General features: G+C 36.9%; 1 protein-coding gene and 1 long non-coding RNA gene across 2 annotated transcripts; both read left to right on the top strand.

Moving 5' to 3' along the window:
• Positions 1 to 3,682: 3,682 nt before the first annotated feature.
• Positions 3,683 to 22,282, top strand: LOC134163390 (uncharacterized). The gene is made up of 3 exons (XR_009964715.1): positions 3,683 to 3,734; positions 20,115 to 20,223; positions 21,037 to 22,282. It is a non-coding gene; the product is annotated as an uncharacterized LOC134163390 (long non-coding RNA).
• LOC134163404 (nucleotide sugar transporter SLC35B4-like) lies at positions 9,949 to 10,619 on the top strand. Its single transcript, XM_062618217.1, is given in 2 exon segments — positions 9,949 to 10,129; positions 10,132 to 10,619. Coding segments are annotated over 2 exon segments (669 nt in total).
• Positions 22,283 to 24,064: the final 1,782 nt, after the last annotated feature.

The following is a 24,064-nucleotide window of genomic DNA, read 5'->3' on the forward strand; positions in this document are numbered from 1 at the left end:
AGCTCTGCACCAGATGAGATTTTAGCCCTTTCTTTTCTCTGTGACTGAGGTTGTGCCAGGTGGTATATCAGGTGCAAAATTAACTGTAACACTGCAGCCTTGAGTTTCTGAGGGGTGGCAAATTTGACAGTGCTTGCCCCAGTAACAGCAGGAGTTTAGAAGTGATCCAGTCTGGGTATCTGGCTGGATTCCTCTAGTTTATTCCATGTTCTGGCTGTCCTGCTGGTTGGTTGCCACTTCACCCTTAACCAGAACAGGTGACATAGGGACAGGGCAATAAATGGTGCAGGAGGTTGTGTAGTTGTATGGTGTGTGCCATTCCATGAACTTTATTAACATGTTTTGCATATATCTAGATAAATGTAATCTGATAGGCAGCTGGTGAGCAAACATTCTATCAGATAAGTTTGAGTGAATGAACTTAAATTTTCTGTGCGTTGGTTCCATCTCTAATGTGTAGTATTTTCTGAACTGGATTGAGTCAGGTTGAATTACTTGTGGCATAAGTCAAGCACTGCGGTGGAACTAGGTAGTTCTAACTTACCCCCGTGCAGAATTTTACAAAAAATGTTATAAACTGGCAACTTTGTTGATACTCTGAGCAAGGGAGCTAAGAAGCAAATGCATATTAAGAGTTGAGACGTTGTTTTATCACCTAAATGAGGAGTATGAGAAAAGCTTACCAGAAACATTTATCTCCCAAATCCTACTGAGTATCTGATTTTGTGCAAAGGAGTTTAGGACTTGTGTCACTGGTAGTTATTTGTGGGTTCCAATGTTCTATTTTTTTCTTTACCTGCTCGTAATTACTTTTAATCTTGTGTACCTAATAAATGCTGCTCTGCTAACCACCACTTCTAATTACAAATTGAGCATTAACTCAACTATCATGATACATATAGATGGTACTTCTGCTGCTATAAATATTTTAAAGCTTCTGAGCATTTTCTACTCCAGTCTTTGTGCTTGCATTGCATCTACAGACTGTAATAACTGGCAGTGCAGTTCTAGCGAAGCAGTGCTCATAATAATTTGGTCTCAGTGCTACTCATTTCTTTTAAAAGCCACTCCACAAGTTCTGGTTTCCACCATAAATCATTGTTTATGGTGATAAAGCTAATGGCAAGCTTCAGGTTATTTTTGACTTGGCCTTCAAGCTTCATGTACCATCTCAGAAACACAACTTCAGATTTGCAGCATTAGTTCTGTCTCCTCCTAATTCTGAAGTTCTGCTTCAGGTCTTTTCCTGGGACTGATGATTGCAATTCTCTTTCCTTGCTTACCCACTTCTATTAGAAATAGACTGAAACTGGTGCAGAGATACACTATAAAAGTGATTTCCAAACTTGAGTTCGTCAGCATGTTGTACCTGCACTTGCAGTGCTACAATGGCTTTGAGCTAAATGCTGTATTGATCTTAAGGTTTTGCTGCATAGGAAGCTTTTTTTATAGTTGCATATCTGAATAGGTTGGTAAGATTTAGGAAATGAAGGTCTTAAGGATTAGTTTATCCTGATGAATGTGCACCCATTTGTGACATTAATTACATGTCATTACAAAGCCGGCATACTTTTTTATAGCACACCTTATTATTTTATCTCACTGCTTACTTACATGTCTTCAGGATATATTTTGAGGGACAAAATGTAATAAAATTTTGCTAGAATTGAGAAATATTCACAAAGATGCTACCCAACACATAATCACACTATCTCAGAATATCTGTTTCTCAGAATTATCCTATTATTCCTTGATTTTTCCCAAATAGTCAAGGAAGCTTGGGACATTAGAAGGCAGATATCAATCTTTTTGGTACATAGCATTAGCAGAAAGCACGTGTGACTTCCATGTCAGATGGTGTTATTAAAGATGAATTCATATAAGCAACCTCACATAGTATGTATATTCTAAAAGCATCAGCTTGTTTTCATAGACAGAAGTGTGCAAATACAGTGTCAGTGCTTGCAATCATTGAAAGTACAATTAATATGCCATTTAAGCCTTGCTGTGATGTAAAACAATTTTGTTACATGTTTTCAGTAAATCAAGGGTTCAGATCATCATTATTTGTTCCTGGTTTACATATAAAGAAGTTCAAAGTAACACTTCAGTTTTCTTCCTTCGTTTTCCTATAAATAAGTGCTGTATGATGGTTACTTAGGCTTTTATTTTTTTTCATCTTCAGTCAGGTTTTCATTGTCAGAATCTGTTAAGCCAAGTGTGAATGCAAAGGGACAAATGTATTTGTGGAAATGATTAAGGCTGGAAAACACTAGTAATGAGATATTGAACATTTCTTCTGTGATGTGCTGGTTTGAATCCAAACCAGGATGGTAAGAATGAAAAGTACTTAAAACCAAATAAAAAGTAGCAGTAAGTATGCCAGAGAATGTTGAGCTATTTGTCTTGAGGACTTAATTCCTTTCACTTAAAATAAATATTTCAAGGTTTCTAAGTGTGTTCTATGAATCTTACATTTTTATTAAAAGATCTATATTTACATAGCTGTTTCTGTAAAGTTTCCTTTATGAATTCTTAAAAGAAGACAATATGAAAGGCATTAGAACCTTGAATTTTTGAAATTACTTTTAAATGCAATGGTCATAGGCATGAAAAATTTAGGAAAATTATTTTTAAATCACATGTTGCGATATTTTGAAAGGCGGTCTGGTCTTGCAGACCTTCATTTGGAAGCAGTCCAATGAAGATTAGAAGGGTTTTCCCTTAGAAGGGAAAGTGCACTATTTTGGGGCAAGGGAACCTAATCCTGCCTCTGAAGCAGAACTGCTTGGGCATCATGGAGAATGTATCCATCAATCCACTCAGGCCCTGAAGTCACAAAACAGTGGAATGTAGTTATCACACCTTTTCACAAGGCTGAAGCCTGGGCTTGCATAATGCTGTCTGGACCTCTTACCCAGTAGATCATCCTTCTTTTCGTAATGTACTTTTTAATGTTACCTCAGATCTTTAGGCCACAGTACTGGATATTGGGATTCTCAAGTGGGTTAGCTGTGGTAGGGATATAAAATTTGTTTCATAACTTCTGTTTTTGTTACCTTGGAGGTGTACGCTTCAATAGCAATGAAGTGTTCCATACGTACATGTTTCTGAGGATTTCTGCCGAGGTGTTCTCAATCATCCACCTTAACTGCATTTTTTGAGGGACAGTGTGGAATCCAAACTGTAAATGACATTGTTACCTACATTGCCAAAAATTGTGCTGCTTGTCTCTGAGTGGCAGTGTAATATTTCATGAAGCTCTATAGCCAGAGTTCTCTTGTCCTGTGAAATGCTTAAGATAAGGATTATTGTGCAGTAAAAAGGCATTAAGAAAAACAGAAAAAAATTAGAGAGTCAGTTCAACATTTTTTATGCTGGACACTGCATAAAGAGTCTCAATTTTTCTATAAATGCAGCTGTGGTATCTTACGTGTAAAATGTACACAGGATTATTTGCATACTCTTTGGAGCATATCTGAGGCTTGGAAATAAGGTATTTATCTTTCACCATCTTCTGCACCTTCTGCTTTACAACTGGCATGAAGAAGGCAATCACTTAGGACTGCAGGTTTGACACTGCGCTTTGATGGGATGCATGTGAATACCAGCAGCCCGGAGAGGAAGTTCTAGAGTTCCAAATGATTATGACTTGCACTTCTGTAAAACACTGTGAACTCCTGCACCAACACCTGGTGTCCTTTTGCTGAACTCTGTCAGCTCTCTATTTTCAGGTAGGAAGTCTCTGGAGCTTGTTTCAAGATCTTTTAGAAAGGAATTGTCTGGAACCAGTCCCTGTTCATCTATTGACAATAAAACAGTGCTTTAATTATCACTTTACTTAAGAAATTGAGGGAAGGAAGAAAAAGGACTGCTTATGCTGCATAAAATATTCTCATTACGCATCAGATGTTAAAAAAATTACGGTAGGTGTGAAGCATCTCTGGCATAACTGGTTGGAAAACAAACAGAAAACCACATAGCACATGGCAAGCAGTGTGGTTTTTTTCAGACTTAGAACTATATTTTGAATTATATATGAGGTGAAACATAAATTTATCAGAGCTTTGGCACTGATTGATGCTCACAGGCACAATTGAGATTTACGTAGCAATTGACTTCTAAAGGAAGCGTATTAATTCTTTCTTTCTTACCTGATGGAATAGTGTGAGCAGGCAATGTCAGTCTTGGATAGTATGGATGTGAACTCAAGGATTTTTTGTATTGTTAACTTACTATGTCTGGTCAAAGTGATCTCAGTTAATTTTGCAGTGGTTTGGGTTTTGTTGTTTTCCTTTCAATATTTGCTGCTTTTCTTGTTGTTTTTTTGTTGTTGTTGCCATTTTTGTTGTTGTTGTCATTTTTGTTGTTGTTTTTTGTTATAGTCAATTTCAGTTAGACAGTTTAGCCATCCAACTTAGAGAAACAAATGTAGATTTCTTTGCAAGCATTAATTGCAAAGGAGCTGTAGATGTTAAAAGCAGACGCAGTTTCTGAGACCCAAACTAAAGTTTGGCTGTAGAATGCCGAACCATCGACTCACCATTTATTTGATTAGTAGTCTGGAAAGTGTCAGCAATCTAAGCAGGTTAAATTTAGCTTTCATTATTGCCTTATTTGGTGACTGTCAAACCCAACAATCTCTTAAGTGCTTGGTCTGTATTTATCAGGCTATAATAGACTCATGATGGGTGCTGTGAAGCTTCAAAGTAAATACCAAGAAGTTTATAAACTTTAATTGTTACCTTAATTCTGTAGTATTCAGTTCTTACTCATGGCTTTTTTTCGTCAAAGCTTCCTTCAGCTGCAGTGTTCTTAAATTACAGGATCGACCCAAACAGCATATTCATGTATTTGATGTTGTGGAACTGAGACTTCTCAAAGCAATTTGACTTCAGTGTACATTTAGGGTTGAGTCACTATTCTTCCATACAGATGTGTAAGGGGAACAGAAATCCTGGGAGGCATGGCTGCACATTTGAGCTTGCTGTTATGAGTGAGCCAGTTATTACTCTGGGGCACTCAGGGAAGGCTGAATGGTGGCTGCTGCAGTATGGACTTTGTAAGGGTAGAATGAGTTCATCATAAGAATTGCTACCATGTCATAGATAAAACTAGTTAAATCTTTATGGTCACTGGTTATTGGTTTTCAGATGTATGCTAAAATCTGTGCCCTTTTTGGTTTAACTTTTTAAAAGAGAGAGCACCATGAGTCACCTGCTGCCAGACTGTAGCAGTCACAGTGGGATATTTGACCCAGCGATGTCTTCTCACAAGGTTCTGAAGCCTTGGTAAATGATCCTATCTCACCCCTTCTTTACCTAGTAAATTAGGGTAGGAAGAAGACAAATTTTATTGATGTTGAAATACACTGTCTCCTTGAAGCACTCAACACATGCAAATTGTATAAAGAACAATTGTGGCTTCTTGCTACTGTCATGAATTTCCAAGCTTCTGTAATAAATGTTGTTGTCACATTATATGGGTTAAATGACTAATGATGGAAGTGTGTTCTTATTCATGCAAGCAGCTGCTGCAAAGTGTGTTGTCCTGAAATATACCTTCCTGTCTGTAGAGCTGACAACCATGAAATGATGGAATCAAGTTTCCTGTCCTTCAGTGTTGCTCACAGTGAAAACTGTCACACAGTTTTTAGAAAAGCCTGTCAAAGAAAGAGCCATAGTTCTGATGCAATGTGGACGTGTGTCCTACACTTTGAAATGTCTTGTACTGTGAACAGTGTTAAATACTGCACCCTGGTACACTTTTACTTTCCATTTTATTTGCCACCCTTCTTGATTTTATTTATTTCTTTAACATGTTTGCCATTACAGGGCAATTTAAAAATAAGTAGTAATAGTAATTGTAAAAAAAGGTATCAGTAAGCTCAGACATTACAGTAATCTACTGTCTTGCCTCTAGACCAAACCCAAGAAAGAATAGAAAAAATATTTTTAGAAAGATTTGTTTTTCTATTTTCCTTTTATATAAAATTAAAGTATGGCTACTTTGGGGCACCTTAGTCAAGCTTGCCATCATTTGACTTTTAACCCCTTTTTTATCTGTATTGTTTACATGAAGAGGCACTGATGACAATTTCTGTCCTGGAGTACTGAATCTCAAGGAGCAGTATGTCAGTGGTAAAGTTGGCTAGACTATAAAACTGAAATCCAGAAATAAAATGACACCTCTTAGCATGCTACTATATTTACCTATGCAGCTCTTTATTTCTGCTGTTCAACATATTTAAGAATTGATCTGGCAAAACACCTCCTGACTCTTCTTGTGCTGATGCACTGCTTTGTCAAATCCATTAAAACTGAGTTGTGTAATCTATTTAGAAACCATAGGTTTCTGAAAATATTGACGTTATGCTGAGAACTGCAAATATAGCTGGTGAAGTAGTCTCTCTCCTGGTGAGTTTTTAGTTTAGAGCTGACGTAGGTATAATAAGCAAGTACCTAATTTTGGTAGCAGATAAAGAGGTTATTTTAGCTCTATCTGGTGTGTTACAAACACAGAATTTATATGAGAGGGGAAATAAACAGTAAGAATCCAATAATTCAACCATGGCTCGTTGGAGGTATGGTAAAATAGCAGTCAGTTAACAGCTACCAATGCTTACTAGTAAGTACAAGTTGACATCTCATTTAGGATAAAGCTTTTCTGCATTCATAAACTGCCATCTCAGAATGTATCCTTATAACAAGCAAAGAATGGCAAAGGAATGCTTTCTCTTCTATAGTGAAGATTTAACAGCACAGAGTAGCAGAGGTTTGAAAACAGCTTTTGCAATCTGCTGCTGTGCAAGGAAGATTCCTTTGTGTAACTTGGAGCTCTCGTGACAAACAGGAATAGGAATGGGACCTGAAAAATGGAACCTTGTTAAAATGCAAAGCACCTGGAGCTCCTGGACACCAAAGATTCCCCTGATATCATCAAACCTGGAAATATGGCACTTGTGTCTTTGTTTTAAGGAACATAAGTTCTCTGCTTCAGCCGAATTAATGTGTTTTAAAAGGTGGCGTAAAAGATGCTCTGAGTTTGCAGCTGCATATCCAACATACCAATCTGAACAAAAGAAAGACCTTTCACTCAATGTGCTCAGAAGTAGGATGTTAGAGCAATTAGGTGAGATTTGTATTTATACAGCATGTTGAAAAATGGTAGAACAAGAAAACCTTAAGCTGGTTGCTTTCACGTTGGCTCTGTGTCCATACCTAACGAGTAACATTCAATAATTTAACATGTAATTGATTATTAAATGAATATCTGGGTATTTATATAGTTTGTAAGTCAGATTTCTGAAGTTGTCTTTAGTTTCAGAGATGCTCGAAATTAGATTACTCAATTGGATTACTCAACAAATATCGATTAGCATTTTTCAGTAATTCACCTTATAGATGTGATATAGCACTATCTTTCAAAATTTAATTAACTGTTTAAACGTTACTTGGAAGTTTAAAATTGTTGAGATTATAATTGCATTATTGTCTATGAAGTTTTCAGTTAATTATACTGCATTTCTATAGATTTGAAACTACAAAATATATCCCCTTAACAATCAATTGGTACTAAATGACTTTCAATTACTTTTTATTAAAACCAAATTAGTGTCTTATTTCAGACACAATAAAAGCAGTACAAAATTTCAGAATTCAACTATGATTTTTGCCACACTTACTGATTTTCAGATGTTCAGCTGGTCAGTTGGTGCATATACTTTAAAATTAAAGTAAACCTGAAAAAAATATGAAACTATTTAGAATGCTGGTCTTCAAAGATGCAATTCATAATACTACTTCCATATACATTTGGGATTTGTGTTATTAGTGTTTTCCCAAATGCCTGAGTCTGGGATTCTTTTCTGTAGAGTGTTATAGTCCGATTAATTGCAATAGCTTTCCACCCTGTAGTTGTGGACACTTTCTTAAACCCAAAAGAAATTTTTGTATTTCATGAGGGTGCAGTATGGTGCTTGATAAGAATATGCACTTGTTTACTCAACAGGAGTCAAAATTAATGTCACCACTTCAAAGTTTTCTTTTAGCTGCTGATTCCCAGATTAGTTAGGTTTTAGATACTTAAAATCTCTTGTATTTGATAGTAACATGCATTTCATCTGGCATCAGGAAATACAATACACTGCTTCATAGAGCATCTTGTTGCAATTTATGACCCTTTTTGTTTATCATGTAGTCTTTGCATTTTTAAATTTTGCTTTCCAGCTCAGACTTCTTTATTTTGTGCATACCCTATTTCCTTTTCAGTGTTAATGTACTTTGTAAGTTATTGAGTTTTATGAAACTGTGTATCGAGCTAATTAGTCTTGTAGTAGTAACACAATAACTACCTCCAGAAGAAATCTTAAAAATCTAAGCAAACCCTGCAAACAAAGTAATGATTAACGCGCTAGGATCTTTACTGGAGAACACGGGAGAGCTTGAAGCAAGGGAATGCTGTCCTATAGCATTCAAACCATGGGCTCCTCATTTATTTTTGCTAAACTTAAACTTGTTTGCTCAGGGAATACAAAAGTTTTGTGTAATTTGAATACTAGCAAAAGGAGTTATGACCCTTAGAAAGCCAGGATTTGATTCCAAGTTTGTGTGGACTTGAGCAAACATACTGTTATAAGAGGTGGTGGTAACAGTTATAGTGAAGTACGTATGATGTAGAGAGAGTGACAGTCAGGATTAATGCAAGCAACTGAAGTGCTGAAGGGTAAATGAGGAAAGATAGCTGGAGGCTACTGAAGCCACCATCCAAGGTTGCTTTCTTTAGGTTGAGAAGGTGGGTTTTGAAATTTGGATGCCATTAGTCATTTGTTTTTACCTGTATGCATAATCCTTGTATGAAGCTAATGACTGCACCAGTTGCCTGTCATGTAAATAACCACCTTCTGCTCCTGCAGATATTTGTGAGTGGTTCAGAACAAGGGACAAGGGTAATAATCAACAACCAAGGGACAGACTCCTATGTCTCTATTTATGTTTCTGAATGTACACTTTTAACTGATGTTTACAAAAGTCCTGAGCAACTATTGATTTCCTGAAAATTTATTGCGAAGGGGTTTTTACTACCAGTCACAAACCCAAGATGGAAATAGGTACAAGGTAGGATTTATTTTGAATGCAGAGGTATTTGGCAGTTACCTGTCTAGATTGGAAATCAATTGGGTTTAATACCAGCCTCCTTTAAACACTCCCTTATGCCCCCAAGCATATCTCTGCATCCTTTGACTCTAAAGTGTCTTTGAAAACATAAGCACAGCCAGTTAATTTGAAAATCAAACCATTAGGCTGTAAGTGACACATCTGCCTCTCAGTGACCTGGTTCAGAAAGAGAACAAACCCTGCAAACAACGGAGAAAGTTTGGTGACTACTAGAATAGAATCATAGAATAGTTAGGGTTGGAAAGGACCTTAAGATCATCTCGTTCCACCCTCCCCTGCCATGGGCAGGGACACCACACACTAAATCATCTCAACCAAGGCTTTGCCCAGCCGGGACTTGAACACTGCCAGGGATGGAGCATCCACAGCTTCCCGGGCAACCCATTCCAGTGCCTCACCACCCTAACAGGAAAGAACTTCTTCGTTATATCCAATCTAAACTTCCCCGTTTAAGTTTTAACTTGTTACCCCTTGTCCTATCACTACAGTCCCTAATGAATGGTCCGTCCCCAGCATCCCTATAGGCCCCCTTCAAATACTGGAAGGCTGCTATGAGGTCTCCACGCAGCCTTCTGTTCTCCAGGCTGAACAGCCCCAACTTTCTCAGCCTGTCTTCATACGGGAGGTGCTCCAGTCCCCTGATGATCCTCGTGGCCCTCCTCTGGACTTGTTCCAACAGTTCCATGTCCTTCTTGTGTTGAGGACACCAGAACTGCACACAATACTCCAGGTGAGGTCTCACGAGAGCAGAGTAGATCTGCCTCGCTGTTTGATGCACCTGGCTGTGGCTGTGGGTCTGGTGTTCGGCGGCTGCTGCTGCAACGTGGTATTCCTGGTGCTGCTGGCCAGGCAGTTTCCAGGATGTGGGAACGTAATGACATTCTTCCAGTTCTTATTTATTGCAGTGGAAGGCTTTATCTTCGAAACCAACTCTGGGAGGAAGAAGCCAGCCATACTAAAAATTTCACCATGGTGGCCATGTTCTTCACTGTCAGTGTGGTGAATAACTGTGCCCTGAACTTAAATATCGCCATGCCACTGCACATGATCTTCAGATCAGGTTCTCTCATAGCAAGCATGGCTCTAGGTATCATCATTTTGAAGAAAAGATACAGCGTATCTAACTACATGTCCATAGCCCAGGTGTTCGTGGGGATCTTCACCTGCACTTTCATGTCTGTAAAGCAAGTGGCATCTGACTCCAGCTTAAATGAAAAGGATGGACTCCAGGTTTTCTTGTGGTGGCTGCTAGGTTTTGCTGTGCTCACCTTTGCCCTCCTGATGTCTGCCAGGATAGGGATTTTCCAGGAGACCCTGTACAAGTGGTTTGGGAAACACTCCAAAGAGGTCCTACTAGTTAGCTCTAATTGTATAGAAAAAACAGATCTTTGGTTAATACCCTCAGGTGATATGTGTTTTTCTTGCATTGCTCTGAAAGTGTAGAAAAATGGTTATATTTGTCCTTGTCTACATGTTCATACAGAAGCATATATATACAGAGGTATCCCAGTTGTTTCAGGATTTGATTGCCTGTAGCACTTACCAAAATCGAAGTTCCTGTCTTTATGCAGTTTATAGTCTGAATAACTTATGTTATAGCCATCCTTTTATATTTGACATGCTGGGTAGCATAGAGATGGACAAATCATAATCTCTCTTTTACCTGAGTTCTGTGGCAATTACCTGCCTCAAAAGTATGTGAGATTTAATTTGCTTCTTTTTCTTATGGTCTTTTGGTGCAAGCATCATAAAATGAATTGTTTTATTGCTGCATTAAAACATTTCAAGGAATTAGCTGTATATTGCATGAATGGATGGTGTTGTATTTGAAGAAATCTAACATTTTGCATGTGACTGAGAACACATATATTTAAAAATTAATATCTGGTGCCTCTGCAGAGATAACTTTTGTCTACAAGTTGTCTTCAAGAGTATTAATGACAATGTTACACTGTAGGAGAGAGTAAACGAAAACGTCCCTGTGGATGCATTTCACTTCAGTCATTAAGAAGAAAATGACTATACTTTTTATTTAGAGTAATGGAACCAATGCTGGTTGTCATTAGAGTATAATGCAATAAAATGTTAATAAGAAGCAACTTGAGAATACCACACTAATGCAATGCTTTTTTTTAATCAGATTTTTAGAACTGATTGCCTGTGACAAAAGAAGCAACATCTTTAATATGATATAGTGATTTTTATACCATAATTAGGAAGAGGTGTTACTTCTGTCAAATTATCTCTTTTTTTAGATGTAAAGCACAAGCATATATTCTGTCACAACCATTAGAAGATGGTATTCTGAACAGATATATCCATATGAAGATTTTACTGATATATATATACAGTCTATATATAGACTTTTAAATCTTTTATCTAGATTTAAATCTAGAATATTTGAGTAACTGTATGTTGCTTTCCAAACTGTGCCTGTTGTAATTTGTATGAATCTTAATTCTCAGATACAGCAAAAAAAAGATTATTTTCAGGTATCACTAAACTATCCACACTTATTCTGCAATTTCATGCAGTGGTATCTGATAAATGTTATTGTCTTCTAATTATAATATAAAGCATAAACACCACCTAGAAACAAACAAATATGGAAAATTTGGGAGATGCACAGAAGTTTCTTCTTTTACCTTTAATTCCAGCTCTGAGACTGTTCATCAGTTTATTACTGTGCAGAAGAAATACGCTTTGTAGCTCCTGGTTTTGAACTTAACCTAAGAGCATGTATGGGTGCAAAGATACAGATTCCTCTCATTTAACATTTGTGCTTGCAAAGAAACATGAGTGTGAGATGAATTTTTTTCTTTTTTCACCAGCAGGAACACAAAACAGAATGGAAAGGAGGGTAAAACTCATTTCAATATGTACAGAGAGAGCATTTCTTATTTCTGCTGATGGCTGCCACATCTTTTCAGTGGGAACAGCTGGTATCTAAATGGCTTCCTCAGCTAAAACAATGTCTATCTCACTTTAAAATTTCAGCAGGAAGCTGCTGTTTCATCGTTTAGTCGTGTCACATATTTATAGTGGTGTCTTTGTGTGTAGTGTTTGAGAAACAAAAATGAAAGAAAATTGATGCAGTGTATATCTTGGTGCCAGTGAATATAAAGTTATTGGTTAGTCATAAAACCCATAATCTGTTGCAAAGGGGAGGAACCAAATTCTCAGTGCTGTGGTAAAACTTTAAGAACTAGGGCAATTAAAAAGTCTAAAAGGAAATATGGCCCCTGTTCAGCAATATGTTTCTGTTCATGTCTAAGTGTAAACAAATCAGCAATCCTGTTGCAATCCTGGAACTTCTTTCCTATCACCAATTCAAGTACATGTAGCCTAGGTGAGGACGTGCATTTCTCATAAATTTACATTTAGCTGGCAAATTGTTTTTTCTTGCAAATTTCAGTATGATAATCAAATGTAGAAAATGGAAACAAAACGAGTTCCAAGGAAAGTATTAAAAAAGGATGAAGAATAAATCATTATCATCAATATTTACTGACCATATGAATTCAAACGAGTTTCTTTAGTGTTCATTTTTCCTTACTGTAATGTTTATACCAAAGAATCCAATAATATTGTTTAATAAGAGCTAGTTCTGTGCTTTTGAAAAGGAAAACAAGGAAATAAATCCATTAATTCAAGCTTTGTAAAACCTATGGTTTACAAAAATTATGTATAGTTTTCTCCATCAAAGCTTTATGTTGTTTTTGCCATCATATTAATTGTATACATCTCACGTTGTTTGGGCATATTAAGTTCAAAAAGCTGTTAAACTAGTATTGAGAGACAGGGCAAAAGAAATGCTGTTCTCCTTCGTTGCTGTGTTATCCATGGAACTATATTCTTTACAGATCAATTAGGGGTGGGATTATTGCACCCAGGAGTTACTCTATTTAAAAATAATAATTATGCATACAAACCAAGAACAATAAGATGCTTGAAGAAGACATCCTGTGAAGGTCAGATCACAGAGTCTGGTGATATCTGTTTCTCCTACCTTTATGTGAGTAGTAAGCACTGGAGGAATGACCTGTTTAACCATGTCATAATTTAAAAACAAAAGCAAAACTCTCAAAGCTTGTGAGGATGACAGGAATTGAGATAAAGGCCTGTTTGCCCAAATCCTGTCTTATATGACCATTGTAACATTATGAATAATGAGGCTTCCTCACAAGACAAGCTGGTGGTGTTTGCTGGCAGATGGAATATTTCATGACCCAAAGCGGGCAGAAGTTAATGTCAGAGGTCCTTCCTTGCTGAGACATTTTGTTTTGTGCAAAACCCTAACATTGTGACTTGGGTATTGTGTGTCAATAGTGGAGGAAATAAGCACCTCTCCTGCAGTATGTGGGTGTAGTCTCCATCAGTTGTAAAGGGTTGCACCAGTTTGCTGCAGTTGTGGTTGAAATTACTGCTGCCTAGGATACTGACTGACCTCACAAGCTCTGTTTTCTCTGTCCCTTTTCAGCTGATCCTGACCTTTCTACAGCAATTTCTTCTGTATAGAATTTCTTAAAAGAATGGTTGTACTTCATGGTCCAAGAGACTAACATGTCCTGGGTATCCCAGGAAAGATTCCTTAGAAGCAATCTTAAGTTCTGGTTTCTGTTTTAAAAAAAAAAAAAATTCTATTATTTACTGTTTTAAATCAAAGATGGAATCTCACTATAAAGTCCTTTTAGGGACAAAGCATAAATATCTAGACTTCACTAATGGGGGGTCAGGTCTGATTCTTATTTTTCCTCCTTTCCTAAATAGGAGCTACATGTACAAAATAAAAGCCAGAGTACTTTCCTGAGTGAGCAGTGGGAAAACAAAATCTTCCTTGTGGTCAAGCTCCCATGGTCAAGGAACAGTCAAAATCTAAAGACTGTATTTGTAAGTGTAAAGGAATATTGGAGGAGCATCTGAAGAACATAAGGCATCTCTTTAAAGCTGTTTTAGATTATTGTTGTTTTTAGTACCCATCAATGCCCCTGGTGAGTTAAGGATGTGGCTTAAGCCACAACTCAGGAATTGTGTGTCTGTGAGGAGTTAATTTACTGAAATTATTACATAGTTTGTGGTTTAATTGTACAGAGGCATGGCTATGGCTGGGAAGTCAAAGAGGAGGACAGTAGAATGGTTTTAAGCTCTTTTATAAGCTTGCCAGACAGTGGTGGTTTCAGCAGCTCATGGAAGAGGGAGAGGTAATCTGGGGGCTGCTACACCCGGAGGGATGAAAACTTTCTTGTAGCAAGCAGCTGCAATTTCAAAGATTTTGCTTGCATGTAACTGTGAAAAGGTGGTACCTTTGTTCCAGAGCCCTGTGGAGTGCTTTATGCCCAAAGGTTATCATGGAGAAATGGCATTTTCTGGTACAAAGCAAAATTAATATAGGCAGTATGGGCATGTAACTGGTGGGTCAAGGTGTCATCTCACAGCTCTTTTTTTGAGCACAGTATTAACAGGAACCAGAATGAATTTCTTTTCAGGTGGAATATTCTTCCAGAAGATTCTTTCTAATGCAACAAATGGATGATCATTATTAGTTTTAGACATCTGATAATGACTGTAACACTGTACAGTAACTCTAAAATCCCAGCGATATTAACTAATTATGTTCAGCTACCAGTTGTACAGCCCTGATAAAACTGGTTCAGATGTAACCTGGAAACATTATGGGGGATGATGTGGAGGAAGTCGTTGTGTAGGAAGACAGATTCAGAAATACAGCACTTAGCTTGATGCATGTACGCATTATGGTAATTATTTCTGTATATCAAGTCCAACTTAATCTTTTTCCTCCTGCCTTTCCACTACTTTGCTCAGTGAACTGTATAGACACATTCTGCTTGGCCATTTTCACAAACCATTTGATTAAATATATTTCAGTCTGATACCTACTCAGTGGCTAATATGCAAGAAAAGAGCAACTTGATAATTGAATAACCAGTGTATCAGATTTCTGACGTAAAGTAAAAATCGTATTTGTATTTGTGGAATCAAGTGAGAAGTGAGGAACCTAAAAAACAACAGTAAGATTCTTGTTTAACTGTTAGCTTGTAGATTATTTCAATCCCAGAAACCCTAAAGTGGAAAGCCTATATTAAATCTGAGATATTAAGTCTGAGGCTGTATTTTTTAAAAATTATATTGGTTCTGCCTATGTCTGGCAGGAGTTTTTTAAACATGTCAGAATTCTGGCAATATCTGCAGCTAAGAATAACTGCAATGGTCTGACTTAGAGAAAGCTTACAGTATGTAACTGCTAGATCTTCTAGGTATAATTGGATACAGTTAACACCCCAGTGTCTTCTCTGTATAAGCTCTTAGAGGAGCTGAGAAGCCATTGTATCCTCTTTCTCCTTTGTTATCCGTCAGGAACCAGTGGCACGTGGGATATATAAAGCAAGCTGCTTGTATTTCTGAGGAGACAGAGAATTATCTGCATTTACCGACATTTCCACATTTGCATTTATTTATGATATTGAACAAATACATGGATATTTATCTCACTGTATGAAAAAGATTCCTGACCTCAGACTGCTATTTGTCTACCTATATATACACATCTCAGAATCGCTAAGGTAAGCACTATGTTCACTTTTATCATAACCTGTTCTTATCAAGATTTATCTTCTCTCTCCCAGTTTGCTGCTTGTCAGACTACTCGTTTCATCTTCTTTTACAAAAATTAGGCTTCAGTGTTAAACTTTTTAGGGGGAGATTTCATTTGTTAGGGCATGACTGTGTGTTCAGTAAATAGTGATTTTAATAAAGATAAGGTGATAATAACTTTTTACTATCCTAACACATGATACCAAAGGTGTGTTGGGAATTACTGGTATGCTTCAGGCCTTGTGAGCAATTTGAGTTCCATGTTAGAAGGTCCCAAGTGGTAACTGCCTGTGAATAGGTGGGTGTAGCTGGCAGTGTGTCAGATTCCAGTTAATCAAAATAAAACTGAGATTTCTGTATTTAATCTATATCTTTGTTTTGCTGTCTGTGTGTGGGAGCACACATTGTCAAGTATAACTACAGAGCCAGAAGCATGAAATAATTCAGCACTGAAGTCTTGGGGGCGAAAAATACATCCTTTTCCTTTATTGTGTTTTTTGAGATAGTGACCAGTTGTGTATGCCTGAATCAGTTTTTGTTCTGTCTAAATTCATACCAAGAGAATAAACATAGGATGTTGTAATAGTCACTGTATTCTTCCTTCCTACAAAATAACAATAGAAAGAATATTTAAACAAAAAAAAAATTACTAATTACGGTTAACATAATGCAAGGTATTAAACTGAGCTCATTGTCATTACTATAGTTAAAGTTAACAGACTAGAAACCATTGTAAGGAATTTTTTATTAATTTATATACGTGGGATAAAGTAGTCGATTGAGGCATTTTGAACCACAGTGTTTATCTAGACCTTCTGCTCAAGGAAAGAACACTGGCATTCACTGCCTGTATTGCTTGACTGTTGTAATCAAGTTCTGAGCTATTTAATGCTGTAAATTTGTGAAGTACACTCAGCACTAGCTAAAAATCTGGTATTCCTTGGTGTGTTTCAGTCAAACAGAAATGTTTTTGTTTCTTAATTAACATTTTCTGACAACTTAAGTGGGAGATGATATTTTGATGAGATGGAGATTACCTTTTGGGAATTGCTGTCTTTAGTTTTACGGTTCTAGTATAAATTAATAAACTTTTATTCACTGTTGCTGCATTTTGCTTGAACAGTTGACCACTCTTCACAGTCTTTTCTACATGGAAGACTAATAATGGCACTTTCTCTAATGAAAACTCATTTTCTTACATATGCTGCTGTGTTACCTGAAGTTGCATGAACTGTTGGAGTCACTTCCTTAGGACTTCTTATGGGTGTGCTTCCGCAAATACATGCTTATAACAGTTTCTGGGCTGTAACTATTACAAGTCACTCCATGGAGTCAGAGATATTGAAAGACATGATCTGGTTGTATAAGCAGCAGTAATATGCTATTGCCATCCACATTATAAAACAAAACTGTCTTGCTTTTATGGTAACATAGGACTGTCATTTCCAAATATCATTGATTCCTACAAAGCAGTAGAATCTCATAACAAGGGCAACTTCAACACTGTGTGCAAAAATTACACTCTGCACAGTGCTGGATGTGAGGTCAGCTGCTGCCACCATTGTAATAACCAACAAAATCAATTTCAGACTCTTCTCAGTGTTCAAGGTGAGCTCTGCTGCTGTTGGTACTGTAGCACATGAACAACACAGTAAAACATGATCAGCAAAAAGAATGTGAAAAGTAGAACTATTATTAGGGTAAATTCCTGCCAAACGAATGATTTCCTGGTGGATATTATCTTCTGAGAACAACTTGGACCAGGTGATATCCACACAAACAAAATCCTCAGGCTGTGATGAAAGCTGTAAGGTTCTGAGGAGTTTCAGCTCAGGAAATTTTCGGGATATTTTTATTATAGCTCTAAGGTATTGAATAGCACTGAGTCATATGCACCTGCTATTAACTCTAGTAGGCCAGGGTAACAGTTGGCTACCAAATCTCCATTTCAAATCAGTGCAATTGCCTACACTGTCTTCCTAACTTCTTCAGTGTTTCAGGGACAAGGTAATGGCAGTGGGTTTGTTTTTTTTTTTTACTTCTTTTTTTTTTTTTTTTTAACCAAGACTTATGTTACTTTGGTGTTGACCATCTCCTCAAGGAGTTGACTTTAAACTGCATGGATACATCAGCCTTGAAATAAAAAATCCTTTTCTAATATCTCAGTCCTCTAAAAGACTTATAAAGGGAAGAGGGACAGAGAGAAATTCTTTCTGACCCTCCAGCACATACTCCTCTAATCATTTGAGTTTCCTGAATATTAAGTTATATTTCTTGTTACTCAACCCAGAATGGACTCATACTTGTGTTTTGTTAAGTATACTGCAGTCATGACAATCTAGGGCAACCTCATGTGTCTGCTTTAATCAGAAGTGGAAGGGATATCACTGCAGGTCTGAAATTTGCTTGATTTGTTTTTCAGTTGTTACTTAAAAGCAGGGTTTAAAATGTCTAATACCTGATTATCCAAAGTTAAGGAGAAGGTACATATAATTTCTGCCACTGCTTGAAGGGAATAGCCACAGTCTTATCTGATGTTCTTTTCTCTCTCAAGTTACAAAGTGGAGAGTGTGGACCCATTTACATGTGGGCTGTGGTTTCCTTGTGACCTATGCTATTTTGCTTCTATGGACATGATAGGTTGGAAAGGCCTTTAGCATAAGAAGTTTTGGCTGTTCATGAAAGAAGAGAAAATTGCCTTTATTGCTGAAGGGATAGAAAGGATAGAAGCTTAATTGTAAATTATAGTTGTTTTACTGTGCTCCATAAACACTAAAAAATTCATACTGATGAGTGAGGCAGACTGTTTCTGAGAGCAGGTAACTAGTAACAAGAGAGGGGAACTAACAGTTCATTAAACCCATATTTACTTTGTAACAAATACTGAAAAAGTTTGTAGGCTGCACTTTAACTTCACTTGTATATTGTGCTAACAATATGAGTAACTGCAGTTAAGTTCCGTAAGCTCAGTAAGCTCATCATAATGCATATGCAAATATTTTATAGGAGTTTTATTAAGTTTATTGTAGCTAAGAGAGATGAAAATCAACAAGAGAATTTTACCAGGTGGTAGAAAACAACAGTGATTTTAATAAAAGATTGAACTAGCTCTTATTATTCATAGTGATGCTTTTTCCCTTTGTTCCGCATGCAGTTTCAGTAATTATGATATTACACCTGCAAAGACAAAGCAACTTGTAACCCAAATTTTATTGTGGGAAATGAAGCTACAGCATAGTACTACTTATTCTTCCTGAATATCTCAATTCTTTAGGGGAGTATTGCAGCTGGTTTTGAAGCCTGTGGTCTAGCAGAATGAGTATGGGAATTTTTTGCACTGGGATGTAGTTGAAACTCCTTTTTTTTTAAACTGACATTTATGAAAGTTTAACAGATATAAGACCTGATGAAAGAACTAGGAGCATCAGGGGTCCAGCTTAATAGCTTATCTTCTTTACTGTTTGTTTTCAAGTGATATTTCCTTGAACAGAAGCAAGAAATGTTGCAATACTTGTCATGTTTAGGCCAAAGGTTTGAAAACTTCCAGATTTTGACTTCTGAAAAACAGTCTGGATGCAATAATTCACATGGTAACTATCTCAGTGAATATTATAGTGAAAACTACTTTCTAACCTGCTGTTTTGTTCAAAAATCACTTGTAACAAAGTTCATGAATGAAATCTTTTCTCCAGCTTTGTATCTTAGTCCTTTTAAGCCCATCTTTGAAAGTAAACGAAATGAAAAATCTAGCTAAATACCACATATTACTTAACTTAATTCAGAATTAATAATTTAGTATTCCTTGATGTTTTTAAATGTAACTACTGGTACAGCCTGAGCAATGGATTCTCAAAGCATTACTTATATGGCTCAAATCTCAGGCAACTAATTTGGAAGCTCTATGGATGTCTTAAAGGACCAACTTGAAAGGCAGAATTTAAATCCATAAGTATATAAAATAGGATCTGGCTATACTATTGCTCCTAGTAGTTTACTTAGAAATTTTATTGCTTATGTATTCTGTTTGAGAAACAAACAAAAGCAAGGGGCCTTCAGGGGCAGTTTGCAGCACAGTTAGCAGAACAGAGATTTCTGAGTCAGCTTGAAATTGGCTAACTTGGATATTGGTCATAGTCTAGTTGACCCAGCATGGAGATTAGCTTAGTTTAATTTGCTCAGTTTTTTTTGCAGCTTTCTTGATTGCGCAGCAGTTTCTATTTAAGGTATCTCAGGGCAAATTACAAATCCTGAGCAACTCTTTTTTGCTATATTTTTTTTTTTTTTTTTTTTTTTTTTTTATTTTTCCTCCCTTCTATACCTTTTCAGTTGCTTTCCGGAGGAGTCTGTGTTCTTTGCCAAGGAAGTTCTCTAGGTGTAAAAGCTTTGCTAGTGTTCATACCCAGCACTTCCAAAGTGTTGACAGAGTGAAACATAAGTGCCTGAGACCCATTCAGAGCTACAAAATGAGCATCCCCTTGATTATCTATGAATTTTTCATAGATTTTCCTTACAGGGTTGATCCCACAGAAATAGGAATGGAGAAAAATATCTCTCCCCATGTGAGATGCCTTCAGTATTTAAAAGAATCTCTGAACTAGCATGAAAGTCTTTAAAGAGCACAGCTTAGGATACATTTATTTCCTCAAGATTTACTGTTACTATATTTACTGTGTCTGCACAGATATAATGAATGGCTTCTGTAGCCTTTATTCTTAGATGCCTGTCTCCCTGTTGTTTGTATAGGAGCCTGGCCATCTACCCAGATGCTGTGGATTCACTGAAGAATTAGATGATACAGTGCTTAGCATTGTGATGTTCCCTCTGAGGATGTAGCGCTTAATGCGTTATGGCAGATACATCGATTTCAGATACATAACACACAAAATTATGACAAGTTGAAAGTATAATTAAAAGTTTATCTGGTATATCCAAACCATTCTTGAAGCCTTTTCTAGCTGACAGTGATTTGTAATTTTAGTAGCTTTTTAAAAAAAAAAAATAAAAAATTGTGAAGTTTGTTCATTTTTTATGTCTGTCTCTGGGTGATTTGTGTCATCATTGTCACTTCTGGATGCAATGTATAATTCACAGGGGTGTTGCCTTCTGAGAGTGCAATTGGTGATACTGAACAAATCTAGCGGTTCTAAAACATGGTAGACGGGAAATGTGCTTCTGTCTATTAGGGAATGCATTGAATTATTCCAATAGCCGTATACCTTTACTCCTTGTTCTCTTTTCCTCCAGCAAGAGCATGTATAGAAGACAGATGTGGCAATTTCTGAAATGTTAAGCTGTTTGGTGTCCAGTGTGCATTTCTGCACCCTTCCATTCAGTGATCCATTGGATCATTTGCACTTCCTGTGGGCCCCATAATCCCTGGGACAAAGAACCTCCTGCTACAGCTTCAACAGGAGCATTACGGGGGCAGAGTGGTCACACTGCCCACATGCTTCTTTCTCTGCACCTGCACTGAGCAACCATGGTGACAACAGGCCTTTCGTTCCTCCAAAATGTCACTGTCTAAAATAAGAGAACTCCTACACTGCCTTAAACGTTTTGATTTCTTTAGCTGAAGCACTGGCATTGTCAATGAATAATTTGACTAGTTAAATTTATGTCAAGTCATATGATTTGACTGTTGGTAATTGAATGGGATGAGAGGAAATATTGTAAAATAGCATAACCTAGCTCTTGCAAAGACTATTATACAGTACAATGAAAGGAGCTGAATAAAGATACAGGCAGGGAAATATTACTAAAGATTATGAAACAACTTAAAACGGTCAAATCTGACAGCTATATGTTATGAGCCGTAAGCTCAGAAACAGGATTGTAAGTAGCTGTTCCCAAATGTAAGGAAATTACAAAATTACTGTAGTTCTAGCTGCTATTAAAGGACTTGGGAAAACACTGCAATCCCATGAATTCAGGTTCTGTATGCTGACTGCAGATAAGAGTTATTATCACCTGGCATTTCATGTAGGTTAACCCTTAAGCACTCCTGACACACAGTCCCACTTGTAGATTGCTATCATGATGTCCTTCAAGTGCTTCAGAGCTACTCAGGAATAGACAGCACACAGCAAAACACTGATAACTCTATTGCTGTAAGGTTCAATGTGACATTTTTAATATATTCTGAGCTTACATTCCTGAAAGAAGCTTTTAAGCTTTGAAACAAAGGAAGAACTTTTTGCAAAATATTTCTTTTTAAGAGCCTGCACACTTCTGGCATAATAGAAAGGAGTTGGCAAAAGAAAGTCTGACATACCAAGTGCAAAGAGATCTTGATCTTGTTCAGACTAATTCTTATTAGCAGTAATCAGCGCGTACTTTTAAACATACACAAGTGAATATACTTGAATACATGGATGTTAAAAGCATGCATGTGTTTTCTCTCAAAAGTTGAAGAGGTGCATATAGCACTCAGAAAAGTGGTACTTTGAAAACAAAAAGCTTAACCAGTAATGCTCAGAATCACCTTGAGGCTTGTTATCACCTGTAAGAAAATACATTTTCTTCACCTATTTTAATCTATGCTGAAAATTGTTTCATTTTACTGTGCAAAATACAATATCTTAAAACGACATTAAATGAGAACTTATTTGGAAGCAGAAACATCCCTAAATGTATGCTGTTATTATAGGAAGTTTCCATTAGGGATAATGTCCACCTCCTTATAACAGTGAAAAAGTCATGAAGTAGTTAAGAATTAAGTGGGATCCTAGATGTGTGTAGCTCCCCTACCAATTTCTGCAAAAGGTTGAGCTATGTGTCTCTGGAAACAGCTGAGCTGCACTGTGGAAGCAGGATCTCGTAAGTGCAGTTGTAGTGTACAGATTGCTGCTGCAGCCCAGGGCAGTCGTGAAGACCTGGCTAGGTCTGCCTGGCCAAGGTACTGTTGCTGCTTGCTCAACTGTAACCCATATGATGAGGTCCTAAATACTCTTGGGATGGATGCTCAGTGTATTGAGCCAGGACGACTCTCTTCTTTCTTCAGTGCCCTATACCCTGTTGGCAATGGCATGTTTAGGGAACTTATTTCCTTCAGATTTTCTACAAGCAGATCTGGTTTACTTACTTAGAATTTGTGAAAGGTGAAAGTCTTTGAGGTAGATTCATGACCTAATTGAAATTTTGCTGTTGATTTCCATGGGGCCACCAGTTCATTGCTGGCTCCTAATGAGTATACAACTGCCCTAATTCATCATCAGACATTTTTTTTTCCAATTAACAGATGAAAGGAATTTGCTTAACTACCTCTTCCTTGTGTAGTACAGCTTAATTCATGATACTTCTCTGAGCACAGCTTGAATGTCTCCTGAGTTTTGCTAAAGACTTGTCCAGTAGCAGAATCTTCATTTTCGTAGTTGGAATGAAAGCAAAAGCTGCAATGTTAGGCTCTTTTTCAATTCACAGAAAACAGATGAGGCAGTGTATTTGAGCATAAATTACAGAACAAAAGGTTAAAATGCATGGTTAAAAAGAGAGGTATTTTGCTGTGAGGTTTGAGAGCCCAGTGAAAACATCACAGAGGTTAAAGATGAGTAGTCTGGGATTCTGAGTAGTATATATTGGTGAATGAGATGTTATTATATTATAAATATTTTCTGTTGAAAGTAGTTAGGAAGAGAACAAATTCTTTTGTTATGACTGCAACCAGAATGTGTCAAATGCTTAAAGCTCAAATCTCTTTTAAAGGATATTTAAAGTTGTATTAACACAGAGTTGAATTACTAGAATGGAGAAAAAAACACACTTGAAAGAAGTAGTTTAGAGGCTTTAGGGATGGTGTATTTGGTTTAAAAACAACAAACCCAGAGGTAAGTGCAAGTAAGGAGAAACACTCAGAACATTTAATCCATATGCATCTCTATTGCACTTACCCTCCATATTGATTTGTTATGAAGAACACCGACTGACAATTCAGGGCAATAGCCTGAATCAGATTTAGGAATCTGGTTCAAGGTTTACTATTTTCACTGGGCTATCTCTTGTTTCATTCAGCAATATCAATAACTTGATCATCCTCTAAAAAGGAAAAAAAGGTTTTCTTGTCATGTAAGTAGAATTAGGCCTTCAGCTATGCCTGAGTTGATTTATTTATATCAAATTTGTAGTGATTCCCATACACTCCTAATTATCTCCTCATCATTGAACTTTGTTATGTATAATGAAAGTTGTGTATTTTTTTTATGTTTGAATGCTTCAGGAGCTACTTAATCTGTTTTTTATTTTTTAATTTTTTTATTTGTAAGTATTGATTTGGGGGAATA

This window comes from Pezoporus occidentalis, unplaced genomic scaffold, assembly GCF_034315485.1.
Source record: "Pezoporus occidentalis ecotype Australia unplaced genomic scaffold, CSIRO_AGI_Poc_V1 ctg20, whole genome shotgun sequence".
Lineage (NCBI taxonomy): Eukaryota > Metazoa > Chordata > Aves > Psittaciformes > Psittacidae > Pezoporus > Pezoporus occidentalis.